Source organism: Pocillopora verrucosa, chromosome 12 (assembly GCF_036669915.1).
Source record: "Pocillopora verrucosa isolate sample1 chromosome 12, ASM3666991v2, whole genome shotgun sequence".
Lineage (NCBI taxonomy): Eukaryota > Metazoa > Cnidaria > Anthozoa > Scleractinia > Pocilloporidae > Pocillopora > Pocillopora verrucosa.
In genome coordinates this window covers 20,738,752-20,762,945 of record NC_089323.1, presented here as the reverse complement: position 1 = coordinate 20,762,945, position 24,194 = coordinate 20,738,752, and the positions used below count along the sequence as shown (strand labels likewise).

At 38.7% G+C, this 24,194-nt stretch overlaps 2 protein-coding genes across 2 annotated transcripts; both read left to right on the top strand.

The window, feature by feature from the left end:
• Window positions 1–14: 14 nt before the first annotated feature.
• LOC131779446 (ferric-chelate reductase 1-like) lies at window positions 15–13,877 on the top strand. The gene is made up of 18 exons (XM_066159027.1): window positions 15–112; window positions 1,668–1,953; window positions 2,386–2,423; window positions 2,523–2,623; window positions 3,254–3,365; window positions 6,953–7,150; window positions 7,977–8,078; window positions 8,256–8,314; window positions 8,717–8,796; window positions 9,012–9,131; window positions 9,595–9,710; window positions 10,088–10,174; window positions 10,611–10,708; window positions 10,798–10,856; window positions 11,263–11,442; window positions 11,689–11,723; window positions 12,203–12,343; window positions 12,877–13,877. The coding sequence occupies exons 1-17, from the start codon at window positions 95–97 to the stop codon at window positions 12,326–12,328; spliced, it is 1,815 nt and encodes a 604-aa protein (XP_066015124.1). The 5' UTR covers window positions 15–94; the 3' UTR covers window positions 12,329–12,343; window positions 12,877–13,877.
• A 2,443-nt stretch (window positions 13,878–16,320) lies between these two features.
• On the top strand, window positions 16,321–22,522 carry LOC131779469 (putative ferric-chelate reductase 1). The gene is made up of 20 exons (XM_059096031.2): window positions 16,321–16,584; window positions 16,749–16,859; window positions 17,023–17,129; window positions 17,313–17,424; window positions 17,891–18,067; window positions 18,353–18,451; window positions 18,543–18,604; window positions 18,810–18,895; window positions 19,176–19,309; window positions 19,501–19,683; window positions 19,777–19,878; window positions 20,173–20,231; window positions 20,394–20,476; window positions 20,584–20,700; window positions 20,972–21,081; window positions 21,396–21,482; window positions 21,779–21,876; window positions 21,989–22,047; window positions 22,142–22,279; window positions 22,434–22,522. Exons 1-20 carry the CDS (start codon window positions 16,321–16,323, stop codon window positions 22,520–22,522), a joined length of 2,277 nt encoding a protein of 758 aa, XP_058952014.2.
• Window positions 22,523–24,194: the final 1,672 nt, after the last annotated feature.

The following is a 24,194-nucleotide window of genomic DNA, read 5'->3' as shown; positions in this document are numbered from 1 at the left end:
TTGCTGCGTGACTGCCCACTTGTGTGAGACCATTGGTAATCGGCAGCCACTTGTAAAATTTCTCTCAAGGAAATATCTGAGGCGGAAAACCACTATGATTTTCGAGTTACAGGTGATTTTAATTCTAATTATTGTAGATAATAATTGAAAATTATTTTTTCCGAGCGAATTTTTCTGATGCGACATGCTCGATGTCATGTGTAAGTTAACTGGAATATTTGCTGTATGTTACCGTCGTCTAAGTTGAAATCAAACTTTTTTACTAGGTTTGTCTTCGTTCTTATGGGTTTAGTGTCATATCTCTGTCGCATGTTGCCGTAGATTTTGATGATTATACTCAGAGGAGCAATGCTATCTCGATCACATCCGAATGACAACAAACATTCTACCTTCGACCTCGCTGCAGCTGTTGCATTCTATACACTTACGTAACTCAATTACTTTCAGTAATCCCCGCACTAAACTTGAAGCCGAAACAAAGTTAACGTATTCTGAATCAACAATAACTTTATTGCGCCTTGGTAAAGGTGTCTTTTTTAGTTTTTGGATTTATCGGTGATAGAACCTTGAGTCACTAAAACATCTAGCTGGGCGGCAACTCAGTTCAGAAGTTTATGCAATATGAGATAGGTTTAGTTTGACATCAAAACGCGGGCATTTTCATAGGTGAGATATGTCAGTGTTTCGGGATTTAATTGCTGATATTTCGCCTTATGAAAAATGGAAAGAGGGAAAAACATTGGAAAACATCTTTTAATAAAGATTTCTTAGCGCAGGTAATCAATCATCCGTTCCAATTGTTTACATTAAGAACCAATGGTATTGTCAATGTTGTTGTAACAAAGAATAGAGGCCAACATATTTTATATTCGTTATATCGATGGCTTAAGGGCTTCTGTCTACTTTACCAAACGTTTTTCAAAGGCGTTGGAAGATGAAGTCAACAGTTCCCGTGTTTTTTTTTGTTTGTTTTTTTTTTCACTTTAAATACTGGATTTTAAAAAAATCGGCACTTCAGATGCATATTGGTTTCCGATTTTTATCGTTGGGTGAAAACCTGATGCGAATTTTCAATGTGGTAGTATGTGTTTTGTAGGTATGTATTCTGAGAAATGTATCTTTTTTTTAGTTATCATGCTGAACTCATACATCTCACTTTCTGGAGGTCATCCACTAAATGGTTCTGGATTTAAATTTTAATTTCTTGGCATTAAAAAAGGATGTCATGTCTACAAAGATGTACACCATGAGGTTACTGTTTAAACAAAACACTGATTATGTTATTTTCATAGCAACACTCTATAAATACATCATAATTGCTTTAACTCTTTTTTTAACTTTTTTGGTGCTGATTTAAATGCATTATATCAGAAAAGACAATCTTACAGAGACACATGCTAAACCATATAGCTAAGATAGTGTATTTTCTTCATTTTTGTTCCAAATCTAAGTAACAAGATTTTTAACATGAATATTATTTCAAGATCCTTAGGAACTTCTTTTCTCCAATGTCAAATCAATTTCATAATTACTGCCTAACGTCATTGGGTAGGTCTAAATCTTCAAACCCACCTGCATTTCAGCGTACTTGTAAGGGTAAAGGTAAAAAAGCAATGTTCAAATAAACCATGATGTTCGCAAGAACTTTTTCGTTTAATCTATTTCAGGTCGCAGCTCAGCTGTTGCTCCTCAGTGTCTCAACCGTGTTTGGATTCTCTAAAGGTCCTCCATTGAGTGCCTGCGAGAATAAGTTCCCTCACCACAAAAGGGCTGTGGCACAACAAGGACTGCCTCCTTATAACATCTCTGTGTCCTCACTTTTGTATAACCCTGGAGACAACCTGACAGTGATCATCTCAGGATCACAGCCTTTTAAGGGATTCATTTTAAATGCACAGGGGACTGAAAGCTCGATTCCTCGGCCAGTAGGAACATTTACTCAAATTCCAAGTTGTATGTATTCTCTAAACTTCTTCTTCTACTTCTCGCACATAATTCAAGACAGTTTATGAGAATGAGACATCTGAGAAAGTAACTTTTTCTTTGTCTTCTATGAATTTAAGGTGAAAATAAGGGGTTCCTAGGTCTTTCTCAACCAGGGAAGAAATTGTTTATAACGTCGAAACTTGAATGCCAAAAAAATCCCAGTAAAACACTTATATAGGACTTCTCCTTCTTCTGCTGACATCCCTGGGACATCAAATTGGACACAAGTACTATCTCTTTAACTGTTCTTGCAAACAAACAAAAAAAGGAAACAGGAGTCCTGGCTGATGAAGGATAGAACATTTCTGGCCAATCTTTGGTGAAAGAATGGCAATTATACCTTTTCTTTTTTTTGGAAGCATTGGTGGACAAGCGGACATATTTTTATTTTTCTTGCAGATACAGCTTCTCTTGACTGTTCTGGAGATGAATCAAAGGTAAGGTATTGCATACTTATTTCAAATTCTTTTTAAGATAATAAGCACTATAGGTGTCTTGGCAGAGGAAACTATTGTTTTTTTTCTGCTCATATTTAGGACACAGTTGGTCATAAAAATCCTAACCCAGCTAAGAACTTGAATTCACTTCAGTTCACTTGGATGGCTCCTGAAAAGAGTGCAGGGAACATCAGCTTCATGTCAGTAACATATACGTTTTTTTGAAGGTCATAATATGTAGCTTAAACTTGTTAACATGAGGGGTGGGAAGGGGGGTTGGCTGTGGAATGTAATGTGTCAGTCTATTTGAACTCAAGCATTTGAACTTTTGAAAATTGGTTTAACAAAAACCCATTCTTAAGGGCCAAAATTGAGTTTAATGTCCTTCCCAAGTGTCAGATTTGATGGTCAATTATTTGGTGAAACCTAAAACCTGGACCTTGTAGACCTTTCCTCCTCAGGGCCATCTGCTTGCAAAAGTCAACTCTTTTCCTTTAAGTACCTCCATATTAAAAGATACAACTGGAAAGACTTGATACTAAATACTTCTGGTTCAAATTCCCCACCCCACAGGCTGGGCACGAAGGACAATCAAATGTTTGTGGAATGCATGAGGGGGGATGTTGAAGCTTTGAATTGATTGTTGCATTATTGTAAGTGTTTTGTTGGAAGTTGAAATGTACTGAACCCTTTGTGCAAGGCACTTTATAGTTATAATTGCATAGACAGAGTTCCTACAGGAAATATTTGAGATATGCAGCAGCCAATGTTTAAATATGCAGTCCCTGCCTTTTGTAGATTTTCATGTGTTATTTATTTTCTATATACAGTGCAACCATTGTTCAGAGCTATTCCACTTTCTGGGAAAAAGTTTCTTCTCCTGTGGTTCATGGTCCACTAGCAGAGGATGTCACCAGTGGGACTTCAACAGAGAGCTTTCAGGTGAGCCCAATGATCAAAAAATGGGCCCAGCTAATATAGGGAGGGGAAGAACCTTAGGAATGAGCTTACATACATACATACATACATACATTCTTTATTTGATAAGTAGGTTGTGTGAAAGGCAGCCAAAGGGCTGATGTGGACCTACTATACTAAATATTAAGAATTACATATATATAAAAATTGCAATAATAACTTAGAACTACTATATACAAATAAAATGGTGTTCACTAAGACTAACATATAAATCTAAAAGTAAATGAAATGGTCCTTTCTGTTGGCAACTACTGTTGCCTCTTTCTCAAATGAAAAATTGTCAATAGTCTTAACATGTTTACGTAAAATTTGTTTAAAAGAATAAAAACTTTCAGGTACTTTAACTAATCTATTTACAAAATTCCAAATAACAGGACCTCTGTATCGTAGGGAGTTCCTGCCGGTCTCTGATCTAAATCTAATGACATTAAATTGGTTAGGAACACGAGAAGATCTAGAAGAAACTCTTTTAGAAAACAGTTCACATATCGACTGGGTCGTTGTTCCAAAATATACTTTGTGCAAGAGAAACAGTACAGATTTTTTATAGAAGTAAGAGATGGGCAGCCAGTCGGATTTCATGAGACATGTGTCATCTGCCATCGTTGAGTCGAGGTTATTCACAATACGAGCTGCTCTTGCATGAATATGGTTTAGAGAGTTCAGTGCGGAAGGAGAACAATTTCCCCATACCGAAATTCCATACGTTACACTGGGGATAATTGTTTTAAAGTATATTTCCTCGAGAACCTTCTTCGGAAGGATTCTCATTCTCTTCAACGCTCCAACCTTCTGCGTAAAAGATTTCTTCACTGAGTCAATGTGCACAGACCATGTCAGCTTATTGTCAATTTTAACTCCAAGACAAGTGGTGTAATTAACCAGGTCGATATGGCCAGTGTTAAAGTGGAGGGGAGGTATAGGCCCAACAAAAGAGGTTTTACTTAGTATCATTGCTTCAGTTTTAATTGGGTGGATGGTTAGCTGATTCTTAATGCTCCACAGGAGAACTTGCTCCAATGATTTATTTAGTGACAACATAACCTGGTCAACATTTGGTCCAATACAGTAAACTGTAGTGTCATCTGCATACATGTATAGATCTCCCGAGTCGATGTGGTCAGGGAGATCATTAACATATATGGTGTAGAGCCGGGGGCCAAGAAGCGAGCCTTGAGGGACTCCATATCGCACATAGTCAGTGACCGACCTGCAATTATTAACTTCAGCAAATTGACATCTATCAGTAAGATAGCTCATTAGCCATTCATGAAGAGATCCTGATATTCCAATGGCGTGTAGTTTATGCGATAAAATATAATGGGGGACAGTGTCAAAAGCTTTCTGGAAGTCAATAAAGACTGCTCCAACTGTCAGACCATTGTCAATTGCTGTCTTCCATCCTTCAGTCATAGAGGTAAGCATTCCTTCAGTCGATAGTCCCTTGCTAAACCCCCACTGTTTACAGCTTTTTATGCCACAGCTGTTCAGATGGGTATCAATTATGTTGCAGATCTGGCTTTCGAGCAGCTTGCTGGGGATACTTAAAAGTGATATTGGCCTATAATTTGAAGCATCTGCTGGGTTTCCTTTTTTAAAGATTGCATTAACTTTTGCAATCTTCCATGTGTTAGGGAAGCTGGACTGAGCCATGCTGCTCTTGAAAACAGTTACAATGCCCTCTAGGGCGGATGTTCCTGCAATAGCTAAGCTACGAGAAGAGATGCCATCAGGACCAGATGCTTTGTTAATTTTAATTGTCTTGATATCAGTTTTGAGTTTGTTGATGTTGACCTCCAAGACCTGCACAGTGGGGGTAACTCTGTACATGAATTGATGGGGTTCATCAGCTTCGGGGAATTTTTCAGCTAGTTCCTTGCCAATATTTATGAAGTAAGAGTTAATCAGTTCAGCTTTCTCGTAGTCATTTGTGATTTCCTTATTTTCAGCATCTCTGAGGGGGCCAATATGTTTATTCTTAGGTTTTCCAGTGGCCTCGTTCACAGTTTTCCAGAAAGATTTTGAGTCCTTGGTCTCTGTAAATTTCTTTTTCCAATATTGAGCTTCAGCACGTCGTAGCATCTTAGATACTTTGTTCCTAGAGGATTTGTAATCAACCCAGAGTTTATTAGTAGCGGGTGTGCCATCACAGGCTTTCAGAAGTTTATATCTCTTATTCATCTCTTTCCGGATCTCACTGTTCATCCAAGGTAGTGAATTTTTTCTAACCTTGGCTTTACGTAAGGGAATGTGACTGCTTGCAATAACATTATACATGCAATTCCAAGCCCAAGTGATGTCATCCAAGTCCTCAAAGGTGGAACAGACCCACCAGGGAGCACTTTCCAGGTCATGTTTGAAGTCTTTCGGGTTTTCCAACACGTTCTTGAAGTTGTGGACATATTTAATAAAAGGCTTTGGATTCCTGATCTTCAGCTTGTAGATAACGTAGATGAATTTGTGATCAGCTATGCAATACTCAATCACATCAGACTTTGAGACCTTTGAGGTATTGATAGTCAAAATCAGATCGATCAAAGTGTTAGAATGTGCTGAGGTTCTTGTGGGTGCTTTTATGATGTTACAAAAGTTATAAGATTGTAAGATGCGTTTGAATTTCGCACCATTTCCATTAGTAGCAAGCTGATCTGAATTGAAGTCACCAGCGATCACAACATTCCTGCGAGACATCCAAATTGTACTCAATACTTGGTTGAATTCATCAAAGAAAGATGTAACGTCAGGAGGTCTATATACACAACCCACAAGTAATCTTTGCGAGTGAGCTTTCAATTCAATCCAGAGAGCTTCAATGCCGTCGTTGTCATATTTGGATATACGTACACAATCTAGGCTAATGTTAAAGTAAATAGCGACTCCGCCTCCTACTTTGTGTGACCTATCTCTTCTCAGAATTCGGTATCCATCGATGTTTACTTCGTTATCGCTTATATCTTGTGTCAGATGCGTTTCAGAAATGGTTAGGATATCCAGGTTGGTATGCTGTAAAAGTATTTTCACTTCGGGGAGGTTCTTACGGAGGCCTCGCACGTTCGAGTGACCGATGGATACTCCTTGCTTTCCATTGTCTCTCACCACGTGAAGTGCATCAAACAGAGGGGAAGCAGGCCCCGGGTTAGGACATATGTCGCCACATAGTTGTAAATATTCAAAGTTGAAGCTTGCATCGGAGTTGCTGTAGTAGTTGACTCTCGAATTCCTGAATCTGACTCGAGCTTTCCACACGAATCCAATATGGCGGATATTGAGTCGAAACAAAATGGATGATATCGGTTTCAAAAACCAATGATTATCCCAGCTTTGCTTGTTTACTTTGACGAGGCGCATATCTAATCCGATGTGTGCATCTTTGCCACTTGAACATGCCAATATGTACAGAGAAAAGCCAAAAAGAAACCAAAGTATAGGCGAACTAAAAATTTTGCTTCTTCCCGCCATGATGACCGCTGACCGCTATGAGCCAAATGAGTGAACCTGCCCATCTGGCCTTGCAGAGTGTCATTCACAAGGGTTTTACTCTCGTGTTCTAGTCACAAAAGATAACCAAAGATGGATGCGGGAAGACAAAGAGCTGCTATTCTGAGCCTGCAAATTGCAAGTCCAGCAAAGACTGTGAATATCTTGTGACCATAAAACCAGAGGGGGACCAGTGTGAGTCAGTGGAATTTGAGCTTAGCACCAAGAAACAATGGGGGGCCATTGGTTTTAACAGTGAAAAGAACAAGATGGTGAGAAAAATAAATTGTAGTTATTGAAATTTTAAACTCATGTGTCATGGTAACATTATTGTTTCTTATTCTAACCACAGTGCTTTGTCAGATTTATATGTCACGTTAAACTCATGAGTCAAGGTTACATTATTGTTTCTTATTCTAACTACAGTGCTTTGTCAGATTTATATGTCACATTAAACTCATGAGTCAAGGTAACATTATTGTTTCTTCTTCTAACCACAGTGCTTTGTCAGATTTATATGTCACATTATGATGTCACAATATGTTGGCACAATTGAATTTGCTAAGTATCCAAGGCAGCTATTGACTGACCACTGGGATTAGTCTGGTTTTGCTACACAGTGCTCTGTGATTGGCAAAAAATTCAACCAATCAGAAGGAAGTATGACCTTAGTCATGACTTGATTAAACAAGTGATCTGCAGTTCAGGCTGCATACTACCCAGTGAAGGTTCCTGTTTAATTTCTACCTTTCCTCTTACTTACTTCGGTAATCTCTGTAACCCTTTAACTCCCATGAGTGACCAAGACAGAACTCCTCCCTACCATATCAATACAATATGAAACAGAAAAGTGTTGAGGATCAAGAAAAATTTCAATTATTAGTTAATCCAATAACAAATTTTCAGAACTAACATTATAAGAATAGTATGTCAGAGAATTACTAATGAGATCTTGGGAGTTAAAGGGTTAACTGGTCCTAACCCCCACGACAATCACTGTGGAACATCATTCTGTCACGCAATGAAAAAGAGCCATTTCTGTTCTGGTGGTAATGATCAAATCGTTGACAGCACTGCTTGTTATTTGCTTGTTTTTAGGATGGCACCGATGCCTTAATATGCGCTGAAGTCAAGAATAATGTCACTGTAGAACATTATATGGCCGACCAAGGGTACGGTAGACCTACGAAGACCACCCCTGTAAGTACCTGGCATCCTCAACTGCCCAGCGGTATTTTTACCAGGTTACCAGTTTAGATATAGCTTGTATGGATCACAACATGAAATAATGAGTATAGAGATGAAAACGCGCAGATAAACTGAGTTTTTGCGAGTTTCGATTATATGTGTGATAATTGACGTATTTTTGTATTCCAGACACCCGCCTCTATTATTGTAACTCTTGCTGAATCAAAAGATGGAGTTGTTGCCTGTCGGTAAGTCCCATTCCATCTGCGAGAGTATCACAAGTGGATCAAACCTACAAGTTTTCCTTAACTTTCATGGACTCCTATTTTTGTCCTTGAGCTTAAAGAGGCACTGAGAATGTAAATTATGGCTCAAAATCACAACATGATGAACCAGTCAAGGTTCGAATCTGGACATCTTGATCCTAAGCCATTGGAGTCTCCTCCCTAAACCGAGGCCAGGAAGCCTCGGATCCAGAGTGTCAGGGGTGGGGTAGGGTTATTTTGTCGTTTGTGCTTAGTTCCGTTTTCCTCTAACTTTTTAATGATATGAAAACACCAGAGGAAGAAATACTACAAGAAATTAGGTAGAAATTCTTCCCTTTCTAGAAATGAGAGATAATAAAACACGGTTGTCGTTATTTAAAATAGCTTTAAAAGGAAGAAGAAAGATGACAAGATGGTGGATCTTACGAAGACATGGCATCTTGTGTATGCAAGCGGCCCTATGAGTAAGTGATTTTTTTTTAATAGTAAATATGTATTCATTGTTTGACAGTGTGAACGGTTTTTGGATCAATGTCAGTGTCTGAGCAACTGCGCACTTACTCCTCCCCAAACTCAAGATAAAGCCTAACTTCTTATCGGTTGCCTGCAGTTGGGTTGGGGGGGGGGGTAGATGTGCAGTTTCTCAGATACTGATATTGATGCTTTTCTTAATAAACAGGTGGAGACAAGATAGGCATACACTCCACAACTCCAAAAACCAGCCCTCAGAAAGTGGACGTCTGTGCAAAGGGAGAGCTTGTTGCAGCAGAGAAGAGCATTACATTGGTACAGGTTCATGGTAAGAGAGCTGATACTGTGGTTAAAACGAAGTTCATTCAAAGAAACCATTTTTGGGAAAAATTCACAATAGTCTAATTAATCTAATATTTATTTTAAACCTGATAAATCTCGAACAATCGACGACCGATTTCATGGTGCTATACATTACGCGCAACACGTCAATTATTAACAAAAGATATTTGGAAAATTCCTAACACGGTAAAACAAAAGTATAATATGTCTAGCTTTAATCATTTTGAGAACCAATGACTTAACCGCAAACTTCAACGTTATCAGATGATTCCTACACTAGTGTCTGATCTTAGAAACTAATGTCCGATTCTAGACACAAGTGTCCGATTTTAGACACTAGTGTCCAATTTTAGACGTTAGTATCCCATTTTAGACACTACCGTCCAATTTTAAACAATAGTGTGCAAAATGAGAAAGTATTTTCAGTCTTGACCCCTTATTTCTCACAGGCTGTTTGATGGTTATTGCGTGGATTGGCTTTGCATCGATTGGAATGTTCATTGCTCGTCACATGAAGGTGTTGTTTGGCCAGAGGGTTCTACTTGGTACCAAAATGTGGTTTACGGTAAGACTTTTATTCTTTCAAACACAGTTTTATCAAAACACTTGTCGGTAATTACGTTTACGGGAGGAGCACCGTACTTCACTTTTTATTCTAAGTATCGTGTTGATTTGTTATTTGGGGATATAACAGCTCGGAGTTAGTTTCTCATTCGCTGATGATAATGAAAGATAAACTTACAGAAAGTTTTTACGGGTTTGCTGGAAAAGTGAAATATTTTGGATAAATTCCAGTATCTAAGCAACTACGCACCTACCTCTCCCCAAACCCAACATGAACCCTAACTTGTTATTAATTGACTGTTGTTATGTCAGGGGAGGGATAGGTCCGTTGTCGCTCAGATACTGACATTGGTCCATATTTTGATTGTTATCTCTCAGCTTCACCGATTGTTAATGGCCTTGACAGTTGTGCTTACTATTCTTGGAGTTATCCTCATCTTTGTTCATGCTGGTCGCTGGACCAAGGTAGGACTAAATCTTCGTATCCTGTATCTTCTCTATATTGGTTAGCTGGGGACATTAGAGAACCCACGCACTTCTCGCAAAGTGAAATTTCCTTTAAAAAATTTTGTTAACTGCCTTAAGCAGTCTAGCCACAGTCCTCTAAAAACTGATGTAAATGATGTAAATGATATATGTGCATTAAAAAATATTCATATGGAGAATCCGCTATATAAATGCATCATTATCATTGTCTTCCTAATCTGCGTGACGCCTCAGCCAATCACAACCAGTTAACCAGTGACACCGTCAATTTACGTCATATCCCCGGTGCACAGCGCTAGTCTAGAGTTTTCTAGAGGTGGATTGTTGATTGAACAAGAGGCTAGGCTTGTACTAGGCCTATCGATTGGCTACATGGATAGATAGTTCCCAGCCCTCTTTTTTCTTTTACTCACAGGAAGCTGGCGCTCATCCAATCACTGGTATATTTGTACTGGTACTCGCTGTTATTCAACCAATTATGGCAGTATTCAGACCCCACCCCGGAGAAGAAAAGTATGTTTGGAGAGTATTTTTTTTTCTTTCTTTTCGCTTATGTATCCTCAGTGTTTATGTTCCTTATTGTTGGTGTTGCTTTTCTTTAGACGCTACATCTTCAACTGGGCCCATCGTGGTGTGGGGCTGTCTGCACTGATCCTGGCTGGTAAGGAGTCTTTTGAATCAAAATAACTTTAGAATGATCACTGGCGCAGCTCTTTAGCTTCTTGAACTGAAAAACTGGTAACTCCTTGTTATATTAACGATACACTGTGACACCAGATTCCCTTGATTAATTAATATAGAAAATGGAAACTAACTCAGTAGATGGGAGAATCGCAAAGCAGATCTCAGGAGTTAAAGAAAGATGATACTGTGCGGGAAACGTTTGCGACTTTCTTTTAAACTTCATACAAAGTCACGCACTTTAGAGATCACTGAACTGTCAAACAGATTAGTGGCTGAAATTATCTCCAATTTACACTGATGGTTTTCAGCAATTTCTTTAGATACTAACCCCTTATTTTTATTTATATAATACGTCTTAAACTTTTCTTTGTTAAACTTCACAGTGGTGACTGTGTTCTTTGGTCTTCGCCTTCCTCACTCAAGGCTAGGTGACCCCGCCTTGTACCCCATGGTCGCCTATTGTGTGGCTTTGATTCTTGTGGTTGCTTACGACATTTACGATACTTTGACGACGTCGCGTGGCGGAGCATCTTTCAACGTCGGTCCGTCGGGAGGGAAAGAAGGTGATTACTTGTGTAGTAAGGAAGCTAAGTATCAATCAGAACTGCCCGTCAAGATCAGTCAGTGTCTAGATTTTATACACTATTTTAAGGAATTCTTTCAAAGTGAGATTAAAGCGTTCAAAAATGGTCATATTCTTCAGTAAAAGAACTTACTATTCTTTTGGCCATTTTCGATTGATTCTAATCTCCTTCGTGTGAGCTAGTTACGTGACTCTTGTTGTATTTTTACGTCTTTTTGAATGACAGATGGTAATGTTGAATTGCAGCCCCCTGGCGTTCCGGTATGAAAATTCGTTTCATTATATCTTGTCTTGTTGTATCTTTTGCTATGCTTAATTCTGGTCCCGAGGAAGTTTAACGAATTTAAACGCTTTCATGCCTTAACCCTTAAACTACATGTGTGCTAAAACAGCATGTCTCCTTACAATTACAAGTGATGTTAACAAAGAAAAATACTTATTTGGGGATTATTTATTGATCCAATATCAAATTCTCCAAACAAACACCATAAGAATTGTATGACAGACAGTGAGGACAAATACTAATGAGATTTTGGGAGTGAAAGGTTAAATGAAGCCAGTGCATTATGATCAGCGATATAGGTGACGTAAAATGCGTTCTTTGTGAACTCCTGCTGAAGGAAAAATTCTTAATTTCCTTCTCTTCCAGTCGTCCAAGCTTTGTGTGCAAATAGGGTAATACTCTCTGTGGATGTTTTCTTTCGGTTCTCACCTGTTGCTGCTTTTTTTCCTTTTTGCAGGCTGTAAATAAACGCAAGTTTCTGTTCGCCTTTACGGTTCTTGTTTCAGTTGGTGTTGTGATTGCACTTTTGGTGCTGATTGCAATCGCTGACGGAGAATCTCACGAACATGATCACGACAGCTAAATTAAAAGTCAAGGAGTGAGTTTATAAGGGTGTGCTATTATTTCAACATGCGGACCAATCAATCCCTAAGTTGAAAGTGCGGAGACTTGTAGAAAGAATCTATCTGAATTTTCTTCCTGAAAACATTCAACTAAAACTTTTCATTTTCTTCTTGTACAGTCCTTTAAATCTCATCCATCGTTTATCATCTGTATTTCTTTTATTTATTCTTTTATATGTGATGTTTGCCCAAATCTGCATTCAATTAAATTGAAAAGGAAGTTACCTTTAAGGTCTCAGGGTACATATGACTCCCTCCCCTTCCCTCCCATTCCTTCTTTGCCAAAAGTGCAAGATCCCCGCCCCTTTCCCTCAACTTATTTAGAAAAAAGGTGATAATTTATGATAATCTTACATCCTGGTTTACCCTCAAATGCCATTGGGTCGCTAGTGTCGAACTGACCCTGTCCCCACCCCTCCAGAGAATCCTGCTTATACTCTTTTTAGGTGTTCTTCTACTTAAAGTTGTTTTTATAGTTCCTCTAAGGCAGCTCTTTCTCTCTTTGCAGGTCAATGCAACAAAATTCCTCAAGCGGAGGGTGCAGATATTACAGTTGACGGCATAATGATCAACTTATGAACTGAAGTGGTACCACATCAGTCGTATAAGAACTAGTTGATAGTGAACTTTTTGTCAGCCTATTTCTTTTTAATAAGGTTATATCTGTACACTGTCTTATTTATTTTCTGCGAATATCACTTTTTTATCAGGATGTAGCTGTATTTTTTTTTAGGTGAAATGTTAATAAGAGTAAAAAGTTATTAACAGATGAGGTGGTAGAGGTCATACGTTTATGAAGAGATATATAGACTAGTAAAAAGTGTTCGGAAGATGTTTCCTTTAGGTAATAGTAAGCATAACGCTGATATATTTGAATGATTTAAACTCTAGCAAATATTTAGACATTTTAACGATGATTTATCGTAAATAAAACAGTCGTATGTTTGAGAAAGGGTTTCCTATAGAGGTCTTGGCTCATTTCAAAGCCCTATTTCCAATTGTTTTACACCATGTTTTTACAATCTCTCCAGAGAAGTCTCTGGCTGACACACTCTTGCTCATTGAGAGCTTGACTGTTTCAAGTCAACTATGTGATTTATAATGGTAATAGGACCGAGTGGAGTCCAATTCGGTCCGTAATCACACGAGTGATTAACGATTTGTCAATTACGAGTATTATAACAGACAGAATTGGAAGACAAAAATCCTGTTACCAATTAATCATAACCTTTACAATTTCCGAAAACAACAATAACTTTAGGACAAATATCTGTGGTAGAGACAAAGTCTAAGTGAAAAATTCAACTTTGGAAATTTCACCATTTTTTTAGGATAAGTGGTTGTTGCTGTGGTTGTGATCAATTCTGTGATTGGTGGATTTGGCTGAAAGGACTGAGCATGATTCGAAATTTCAACTGCTCGATTACAGCCAACTGTCTGATTACATTGTCCAATTAAAACTGTGCAGAATGATTCGTGAAGAATAAAGCAGCTAAAGCACCAATCACATTTGAGTAAATTGTAATTGTTATGATTAAGGGGAGAACTGAAGGGTGTGATATCTGGGAACGACTTGATATTCGCCCTTGTGTAGCCCGGTGAAGTTTCTTGTTACTGTAGCGACAGTTACGAGACTTCAGTGCAGTCTGCACCACGTGACTGATGATTGATAAACCTTTTGTGGTTAAAACAACTTATAAAAATTTAGACAACTTCCTGTACGACCAAAGGAGCATTGCCAAATAACGTACAGTATTTACAATTAAAGAAAAACTGCGAAAATATCAGTAAATCCCGACACTCGAGAGATAAACTTGCCTGAAAGTGGGTGAAAAAAACGTTGGCTAATGAGAAAAAACCGGTATACAAATACATCCCAGACTATTTATAGGCTTGGTATAACATAGAGAATGGAAACAATCACCGAAAAAAAAGGGAAAAAAAACTCTAAAATGAAATTAAAAAAATTAAAAAAAAAAAAAAACAGCAAGTTCTCCAGGACGGGATCTGCGCCCTATCTGGTACCGCGGTTTCGCGGTCCAATGCTCAACCCACAGAGCTGTGGGGAACTTGCCATGAAACAGAGAGCAAATTTAAGTCAAAATGTAACGAGTCGACAACGTAATGTTAGGATCAAGTGTGCAAACATTCTGAGGGAAGAAGTGTTTTGACTCTAAGATGACATCAGAACTAAAACTCTGCTATTTGCCAGTTATATAATGTTCAAATTCAGGGGCGCTCTCATCCTAAATTTAAAGGTGTGGAAAAAGGGTAAAATTGATACTAACTGGATAAAAAAAGCGTCGGCTAATATAATGTACCAAAATGAAAATAGCAGTTTAAAGACACGTCCCAGACTACATATAAGCTTGGTATAAAAATCGAGAACGAAATAGTGAAATTAACATTGACAAGGCCTAGACCAGAGGCACACGTTAACTCTTTCACTTCCAAGATCTCATAAGTTATTCTCCTTACAGTATGCCATACAGTTCTTATGATGTTAGTATGGAGAATTTGGCATGGGGTCAACAAATAACCCCATTAATGATTTTTTTCTTGATTTTCATCACATGTGCTTAATGTTGCATTGCTATTGTAAGGAGAAGTCCTGTCTTGGTCACTCGTGAGAGTTTAAGATTCATCATAAAATCGTCTTACAATTCCGTGAGCTTTATTTTATTCAGTGTTTTGTAACAATCTTAACAAAGATGATCAACTTGATTGGTTTAATAAGCGTGACTGTGCATTAACCTGTTTTCCCGGTCTCGAATATCATTAAACCCCATTGTTTCAAGAAGCACCGGTCGTTGTGATCAGGACTTGTCGCGCGCTCGAATCAGTGCTGCACATCAAGAAGCAAAGGAACCGCTCGGAAAGAATTTTGCAAAAAACGCGCAACATGTTTGACAAAGTGGTAAGCGATTATCCAAAACTGAAATGATCTTAATCATTGACTCGATCGTGAACAAAGCAGGACAGAACCGAAGTGCCCATATTTGAAATAGAAACAAGAAGAAAAGAAACGACATAATAATAATTGTAATAACACGGATGATCTAAGGAGTCAAACGCAGGTTGCAGTTTTCCCTGAGTTTGGTAGGGGAACCACGACACTTACAATAAGGCTCATAAGCCTGTAAGACCATCATCTGTTGTTATTCACAAGGGGGAGTTCAGTGACGCGTAAACTTCAGAACAACAGATATATGAAAATTTTTTTGCATCGTAGTTGAAACATTTACGTGATTTCTAGACTCACAAACATTATTATAGTAGAGTTAGCTATTTGGTTCGTGAGGGAACCACTATCTTGCTATCTTGAACAGCACTGTGACCGTAAGTGCTCTGTGTGCAATCATGCTTAAGATTCTTTCATGACTTTGCAAAACTCATTACCTAACGAAGGGCTAACGCTCGAAACGCTAGCTTTAAAACTCTTTACGGCGGCCAAGTCACGTTATCAACTCAGTTGATAACACTTCATTACCCTGTTATACTCTCTCACCAACCCAGCATCACAGTTTATTAAGAAACCTACCCCTTCGTTAAAAAATAATGCTAGTTTGCTTCGCACTATGCATGTCCTACTAATGATGGATTGTTAGGATAGGCAAATTCCCCGTAAAATACTCGCTGATTTTCTCGTTTGGCTCAATTTGGAATAAGCGTTGTACTTAAATTACCAGAATAAACCTATGTAAGCTGACTCTGAACACGCCTCTATCGGAAAATAGAGAGGATTGAAGGGCTCTTTCAAATTTCCGTTTAGTTTTGTCATAGAATGTTGCAACTTCTCAAAATGTTGTTTCAAAATTTTTTTAGGTGAAAACGGTCGTTTTTCGCACCTTCGATTGTAATGACAGTGCAAAAGTTTGCTGTGCATGAAAAGTCAGTGCAATGTCGAGACTTACTTTTTCATTTTACGTAATAACAATTGACCTGCTTACTCATGTGTATCTGTCGTTTGAAGTTGTTTTCCAGACTCCTGGCAGTGTTCACGTCTCAACTGATGACTTGCATTGGGTACCCAACACATGTGCCAATCACAGTTTGCGAAAGCCTTTTTGCGTACCATTTTACTCAGCCACCCCCGGCCTTACCCACTCCCCCTCAACCGCCCAACACAAATCCATACAGAATCCACGTGAGTAATGATAGCTATACACGAGATGGTCAGCTGACTGTAACGGTAAATGGTACCAAGGGTTTTAAGGTGAGCCTAGGGTTTTTATTGAGGTCATCATGGTGAAAAATAGTTTCATTTTCTCTGAGTTTTTTCTTACCGACCCATATCATTCTCCCTTTTGTTAGCAACGTTAAGTCCTCTGTGTCATAAAGTCTTGTCATAACGTCTCTTTTTCTCTATCTCTGTGGAAGGGGTTCATACTTCAGGCGCGTGCTGCAGGGGATTCAAGACCTGCTGGTACCTTTCAGGGGAACCTGTCCCCGAACCAAACCTATATGTGGTGTTCCGGTGGAGAGCCACAGGTAACCAGCTTTTGATTTCATCTTTGCTCCCCTTCTCAGTGACCGTTATCTTGGACTCTTCTGTTTGCTCTCTCTTTACTTTCTGTATCCACAATCACAATGATGAGCAATTCGATTATCCTGAATATCCCTCACTTTTCATTTATTTCTCTTTTGTTAACAGAACACAGTGACACACCAACGTTCCAGACCACCACAGATTACCGCCTTTTATACGCTTGAATTTACCTGGAAAGCACCAGCAGAGAGCGTTGGAAATATCACATTTTGGTTAGCAACAATTTCAGTATATTTATACTGGCGTAGGCTAGAAGACGGATCCAAGTCATTTTACTACTGTCGATGAACACCGTTTTGTTTACAAAAAGGGGGGCATCATCTCTGATTACATACATTCAATTTTTCAATCTTAAGCGAAAGAAACTCCTTTAAACCTTATTTTCTTCGATTCAGGGGCACCTTCGTCGAAAATTACACCAGTTTTTGGGTTGGTGTTCAGTCTGTGACTGTCAGTGGCCCTGCATTGGACCCACAACAGCCACCAGTGATACAGCCTGGCTTTGAGGTAACACTGAGTGTTGGTTGTATCTGACTCTTCTCCAAAATAAGTCGCATGAGAAATCTGTACCAGACAATAATTCCGTATTTTGACATCTCACAAGCGGGAAAGACAGAAAAATGTGACTTAGAACAATAACTAGCTTGTATAACTGGCGGCTCTGTCAGGGTGCATTTGACGATGGCTCGCGAAGTCGCCCCAAGCCTTCCGCGGCTTAATCGCCCTTTCCCTTTGCGTAAATAAAACGGGCTGTTATTTGTTTTTGTTGAAGGATATGGATTATATAACAACGAATAACGCTGACTTGAAATTTACTTTATATGTTATTCGTGCCATGTTATCTATTTATAAGGGGAATAATTTTCGTCATGATAAATTCTCACTTTCGGTTCCCATGTTGGAGCGGTATACTTGTTGCATTTTCTATCCTGTTGAAGATCATTCGACAATCATTTGTTATTGTGTTCTTTAGATAACGAAAAATGGTTGCGGCAGCCAAAAAGGTTGTTATTCTGAGCCCACAGACTGCACAGATAGTTCAAACTGCGAATTCTTGGTCACCTATGAAACAAAAGGAGAAAATGTTACATTTGAGATGAGTGGAAAACATGGCTACGTTTCTATCGGATTCAATTCCAAGCAGAAAATGGTACGGTGAAATTATAGTATACAGTTAACAGTAGTTTGCATGTCAGGTGAAGCTTGAGCATTTTCAAGTTTTCTAACAGTTCTCTGATACACATCAACATAAACGAAAGTTTTCGAGTATGTTGAACTCACACCATAAGTATAATTTTCATGTTAGTGTGAGATAACAGACATAAATGTTTTTAACAACTTGGCAGTTTCCATATTGACCTTTAGCTTACTGCGTCTCATGCTTATGCTTCATGCTAGCCAAACTGAAGTTTCCTTATGGTCATTTTCGTTTCAGGACCAAACGGACTCCATTACTTGTTCAACTTCATCCAATAACGCTGTAGAAATTAGACACTATCACTTAGATTACAATCAGCCAATCAGGACTGACTTGGTAAGGATCGACATATGTATTCCCATACTGACATCGCTCGTTAAGTATTTCGGTTTCACTTAGAACTGATTATCATTATTGTTATCGTTAGGAAAACTCTACGGACATAATTCGCGATATGGGAGTGTACGAAAATGGAACAGTTACTTGCAAGTAAGTAATTACGGTCTCAGGAATCGCTGTATATGTCATGCTTGTACATCAAAATGCATTCCTAATGAGGAGTAGTAAAACCAAAACCAAAGTAATCACAACGGCCAGTTAGTACAAAATAATTTCTTCAAAGAAACAATTGACGGGCGCACTTCTTCGAGTTATTTTTAACAAAGTGACAATGTACTTACATATCTATTGGTAGGTTTGTTCGCAAAATTTCACCCACTGATCCAAGGATGAAAAATTTAACCAAGAGCTGGTTTTTTGTATTTGCTTGGGGTAAAGTCAGTAAGTATCCTTAATCACATTTTCTTTTATCATCTAAACGAAGATTATATTCGTTTACGTTCTGCTGAAAAAGTTGCTTTCTCTAGTAGATAATGAGCCTGGCCAACCGAGGGCAATTTTGCACAAACCTAAACAATGCACTTTTTAAAAGACAGTGTCGTTTGGAAAGAATACATTTTTTTTTGCTTAATTTTTGTGAATTTTGCATTTTTTCACTTTAAACTCATACCCGTTTTGTGTTTGTTTGTTTGACTGTTTGTTTGTTTGTTTGTTTTTTTAGGTAACACAGGAGCTCTTTCGTATCATAGAGAAAATGCGACATTTTCCCTAGAACTGGTGAATGTTACCCAACCTGCCGTGCTGAAAAACGGGCGTAAAACAGCACCAGCACCCACCCCCGAAGGTGAACTTGAGGTAAGTATGAAACAGAAGGCAAATTTGTAGACTGACATAATTCTTCGCTTTTTCTTCGCTGACCAGTTCTTTAAAGAGTCAAGAAATGGTGTCAAATCGCTATTAGCCCCAGATTTCACGAACTATCAGCTGTTTCGGCCAAATTGTCTGCCCGCGCTGACGGTATTCCTACGTTTTACTTTCTCTTTCAGTTTTTAACTTCTCAATGTGGCCAAACAAAGAGTTGTTACTCGGAGCCCACAGACTGTACATCTAGCAGCACCTGTGACTATCTTGTCACATTCGAACCTTGCGAAGACAAGAATGACGTCAAATTTGAGTTAAGTGCGAAGACTGGTTGGGTCGCCATCGGATTCAACAAAGAGAGCAAAATGGTAAATTAGAACGCCTTTGCGTAGATGAAAGCTTCATCGACAGTGGCAATTGCCTTTGTGAAATCATTACCCATTCCTTTACATTTGCTTCAGGACGGTACAGATACTATTATCTGCTCTCGCTTAAATGATGACACTGTAGCCACGGAGCACTATAGCCTGACTGGCCATGACAACCCAGTTCAAACCAAACCGGTGAGAAAGATTTGTGCGTTTAGACCAGGGTTTAAAATATATATGTATGGTCAGGTTTCGAATGAGACTGAACGTGGCCATATGTGTGTGCATGTGTTTTTGTTTTTGTTTTTTTTTTCGAATCCTGTACACTTTACTTAAAATGGAAAGAGAGAAGGAAAGCCCATCTTGCGAGTTCAATTCCAACTTTGTTTTATCTTAAGTCTGTTTTTCGTCCATCTCTAGTCTTAAAACCTTTTTACTTATTACATTTTGTGCGCAAGCTGTGTAACTAAACCTTTTGGTTTAAACCAGACTCCTGCAGGCCTTATGGTGATCTCTGGTGCGTATGAAGACGGAGTCATTAAGTGTAGGTGGGTACTGTCATTGGTTAGTTGTGAAAATGTAATCGAAAAAAACTTAAAACGTATAATCCTTTGACATTCTTTTCAGAAAGTTATGAAAATGTCTGAATCTTTGGTAGCATTTAAGTTGAATACTTACTTTAAAACACTTTCTTTTTAATGTTTTCTCAGATTTTCTCGAAATAAAACAGCAAATGGCATGTTAGGATTGGACCAAGAAGTGTTCTTAATTTACGCTCGTGGTGATGTGAATGGTACGTTGGGAAATATTTCTCATCAGCGATTCAATCAGCGTAAGACCTACCTGGTGTATTCTCACTGCCGTTTATCATAACTGTATTTTCTTATTTATTATCTTCAGGTGGTATACTTATCCGGCACACTCACAGGTCACCCAGCACAAGTAAAGTCGATGTTTGTAAACTGAACACCGCGCTCGAGAGTAAGACTACGGACAACAAGCTACTGAAAGCTCACGGTAACTAGAGTTTGATATTTAGCTGTGAAAGGTTATACAAAAATAGGATGATTCCTTTTTGTCTCTGCTTACTTCTTATCGTTCGTCAGGTGTTTCATAGGACTCGGAAATTTTATATCCCAACAAGTAGAGGCAAGGGGAGGGGGGGATTTCTCTCATCTCAAATGACAGTTATTAACTTCCCAATGTAGGCTCAATGAGTACTTTTAATACTTTAGGGGAGTCTGCGTACTAAGCTCTTACTAATGTTTTACTCTTTATTGATATTTAGGCTCGCTAATGGTGGTGGCCTGGGTTGGGTTTGCAACTCTGGCTATGTTTGCCGCGCGTTATATGAAGGACGCCTGGGGAAAACTATTTGGACTTAAGAAGTGGTTCCAGGTAATCTTGCCAACTTTTCATCGAGGCAACAGTAAGGAAATATACACTGAAATGACCACCATCCCACTTTGCTGAGTTTGTCAGAAATTTTGCGTACGGTGATAGTTTTGTGAAGGGCCGCATAATGGGGATGGTTTAGTTGCATATATAGTAGAATGATGTAGTTCAAAAGTTAAATTTTTCGTTCCCTCTTGACTGAGCAAACCCCCCAAGCGGAATGTTAACACATAAATAACTAGCGATCATTTAGTGGACAGTCTCTTAGACAGCTTGATTTTATTTCTGTCTTTGGGTAATTCACCTGTTTCTTTTAGGTTCACAGGGCACTGACTGTAAGCTGTTTGATTTTCACTCTAGTCGGTTTTGTGCTGGTTTTTGCTCACGTCGAAGGCTGGTCTGAAGTAAGGAAAAAACTGTCACTGTTGGTTTAACGTAGTGCTTTAATCTGTATGTGACATCTTTAGGTTCATTTACTCATGCTAAGTAGGCATCAAAGTTCTATACTCTAATTAAGTTTCTGAACCTATGCCTGTAGTAGTTAGCAGGCAATAACCTTTTTGCTAAAAGTCAGTTCTCTTTCATTTTGTTACGCCTTCCAGTTGGGAGAAACAAAAGACTGAGATATTTCTTTTGTACTTTAGGGCTAGGTAATATCTCTATCAACCCTTAACTGATTTTATCGTGTATTAATCATCAGGCAGATGTGGCACACTCTGTACTAGGGGTCATTATCACTCTTCTTGTCTGTGCACAGCCCATTATGGCGATCATGAGGCCTAAACCAGCAACTGAGAAGTAAGGAAATATATCGTGCTGTAAACTCAATTTAGTTTAAGAACAATTTCGAAAAAATTGGTCGCCAAAGTGTGACGGTGGACTTATTACATTTTTCTGTTCTTGCGCACAGTCGATGGATTTTCAACTGGTGCCATCGTAGTGTTGGCATCTCTGCATTTATTCTTGCGGGTGAGTTTTGATAGAAAATAAGTCATTTTCTTAACCTTTGTTATCAGTAGGCACTAATAATTATACTGACATTCTTATTTATGTCGGTTTTTAGTGGCCAACATATTCCTCGGCCTTCGCCTGCCTCATTTAAACGCTGAAGTCGGAGTTTATCTCATGACCTTTTTCTGCGTCGGCCTGGTAGCAGTTGTTGCACTTGAGATCTACATTAGGTGCCAAAAGAGTAAGAAAGGTAAGATCCTACGGCGCGTACGATGGGTCGTCCTTGTCACTTACCAATGATTTGTATACAATTGCGCAAGACGAACGTCGAAAGCTATGATAGGTCTCGTCTCCTGCGTTGGTACCGCTTCTCTCGTCATAACCTTTTTTTTTCACTTTTGCAGGACTACTTTACATGACCTTTGGATTCCTCGTTGTCCTAACCAGTACTGTTTGTTTTGCCCTGCTTCTTTTCATTACCATGGCAACTTGAAACCTAAAACCTCAGGACTTCTGTTGACCCTTTTGTTCGACTCGGAAATGCTTCTGTCATTCATACCTATTACCAAAGCAACTTTAAGAATTAACAAGTGAATCCCACGACACGACGACTTTATCCAGCGTGTGTTACTTAGTAGAGATTCTCGTTTTAAACTCGTCTTCTTTTCTGATATTTTATACGCAAAATCTTCAATCAATCCATCGCAACATAATGGAACTGTACGTTACTTAACCTCGAAGGTTTCATTCATGTATGTTATAGCCTATTCTTGGCGCTCAACTGGTAAACAAGGCAGTTATAATTTCTGCGGGGCAAACTGTAAGAGACTGCTTCCAACCATTATCCTGATCACGATCTGTTCCAGACCTCCCTCGTTTATTCGCTCTTCGCTTTTTATCACGCCCCTTTACCAACTAATTGCCAGGAACAGGTTAACCGTTAGTTTATAGATGGAGGAATCAGATAATTTTATATTCTCGGGATATATTATTCTTCAACCAACAACAACCTGTCGTAATAGAGGTTTTGGCTCTTCAGCGCAGTCAAGTACATATACAATGAATGAAATATTTCATCGTTGATCTCACGATGTTGTTGCTTCGGATTTCTACCTTTCATTGGTCAGTTATGGGGAAAAAAGAAATTAAAAGGGTCTATCTCGTCAAGACTGACAAAGCGTGTCATGATTTTGGTGGAATCAAGCGAATACAGGTATTGTTTCTGCTTTTAGACGGGACATCGGTACATCGCTGTTACTTGACCCCCCCCCCCCCTCCTCCTCCGACTAAATCGATGTTAACGAAGCATTTCAAGAGAACAGAGGCGAATTCAACTACTTTTAGGTGCGTTCTCTGAGATCACTATTTCAAAAATCTTACGGGTTTCTTTCAAGTCTTTTCTGAAATCCCTCGTCTGATTTACATCTTGGAAGGGTCGCGTACCGTATATTTTTCTAAACCTACCTCGCCTTTCTGAGATATTATTGATCTCTTGCGTAACTCCGATGTAAATTGCTTTTATTTTGTGTATCTTATCGGGATTTTCACTGATAGATTTTTTTCCCGCCAAAAGCCCGTCTGCTGCTCCCTTAAACGCGGATCGCCACTGCCATATTTGGGAATCATGAAATCTGACCAAGGTACTTATTGTGATTTCAATATCTAGGCGTAGAAGGTGAAAATTTTGCTGCGACAAACAACACTGAGAAAATAGCGAGAATCTTAGTTAGATTTTTGATCGCAAGCAGATGAACATCGACAAGAGAGAAAATTGCCTACAGGAGAAACTGTTCGTGTTCTTATATGGAGTGTTTGGTGAACACATCAATACACGTTTTCGCAAATGGGAAGGTAAACAGATTTTTTTTTAATAATTCAACTGCAGCAAAAATTTCGCTAAAATTACAGATTGGATGGTTGGTCCCTTCTCCATGTTCCGATTTAGGCAGAATTCGCTGAATTGTATATATTCGCTCTGAGAAACGGAAAACGTTCGCGAGTTTTTCGCGTATCGCTCTGTGAGCAAATAACAAACAATTGCTAAAAAAAATCCCATATTTTACTTCGATTATGTCGCATATTTTTAACGTTGTCCAAATGAAATTATCTAAACACTGAGCAAATACATAAGATAAAAGTTTTTGACACGGTCTAAACAAATAATT

Excerpts from the sequence above, each read along its gene's own strand:
- LOC131779446 (XM_066159027.1), top strand. Across the intron at positions 1,954-2,385 it reads ATTTACTCAAATTCCAAGTT|ATACAGCTTCTCTTGACTGT; the intron begins GTATGTATTCTC and ends TTTTTCTTGCAG. Across the intron at positions 2,624-3,253 it reads GCAGGGAACATCAGCTTCAT|TGCAACCATTGTTCAGAGCT; the intron begins GTCAGTAACATA and ends TTCTATATACAG.
- LOC131779469 (XM_059096031.2), top strand. The coding sequence starts at position 16,321 with ATGTGTATCTGTCGTTTGAAGTTGTTTTCCAGACTCCTGGCAGTGTTC. Across the intron at positions 18,605-18,809 it reads AATGGAACAGTTACTTGCAA|GTTTGTTCGCAAAATTTCAC; the intron begins GTAAGTAATTAC and ends ATCTATTGGTAG. Across the intron at positions 19,310-19,500 it reads CCCCCGAAGGTGAACTTGAG|TTTTTAACTTCTCAATGTGG; the intron begins GTAAGTATGAAA and ends TTTCTCTTTCAG.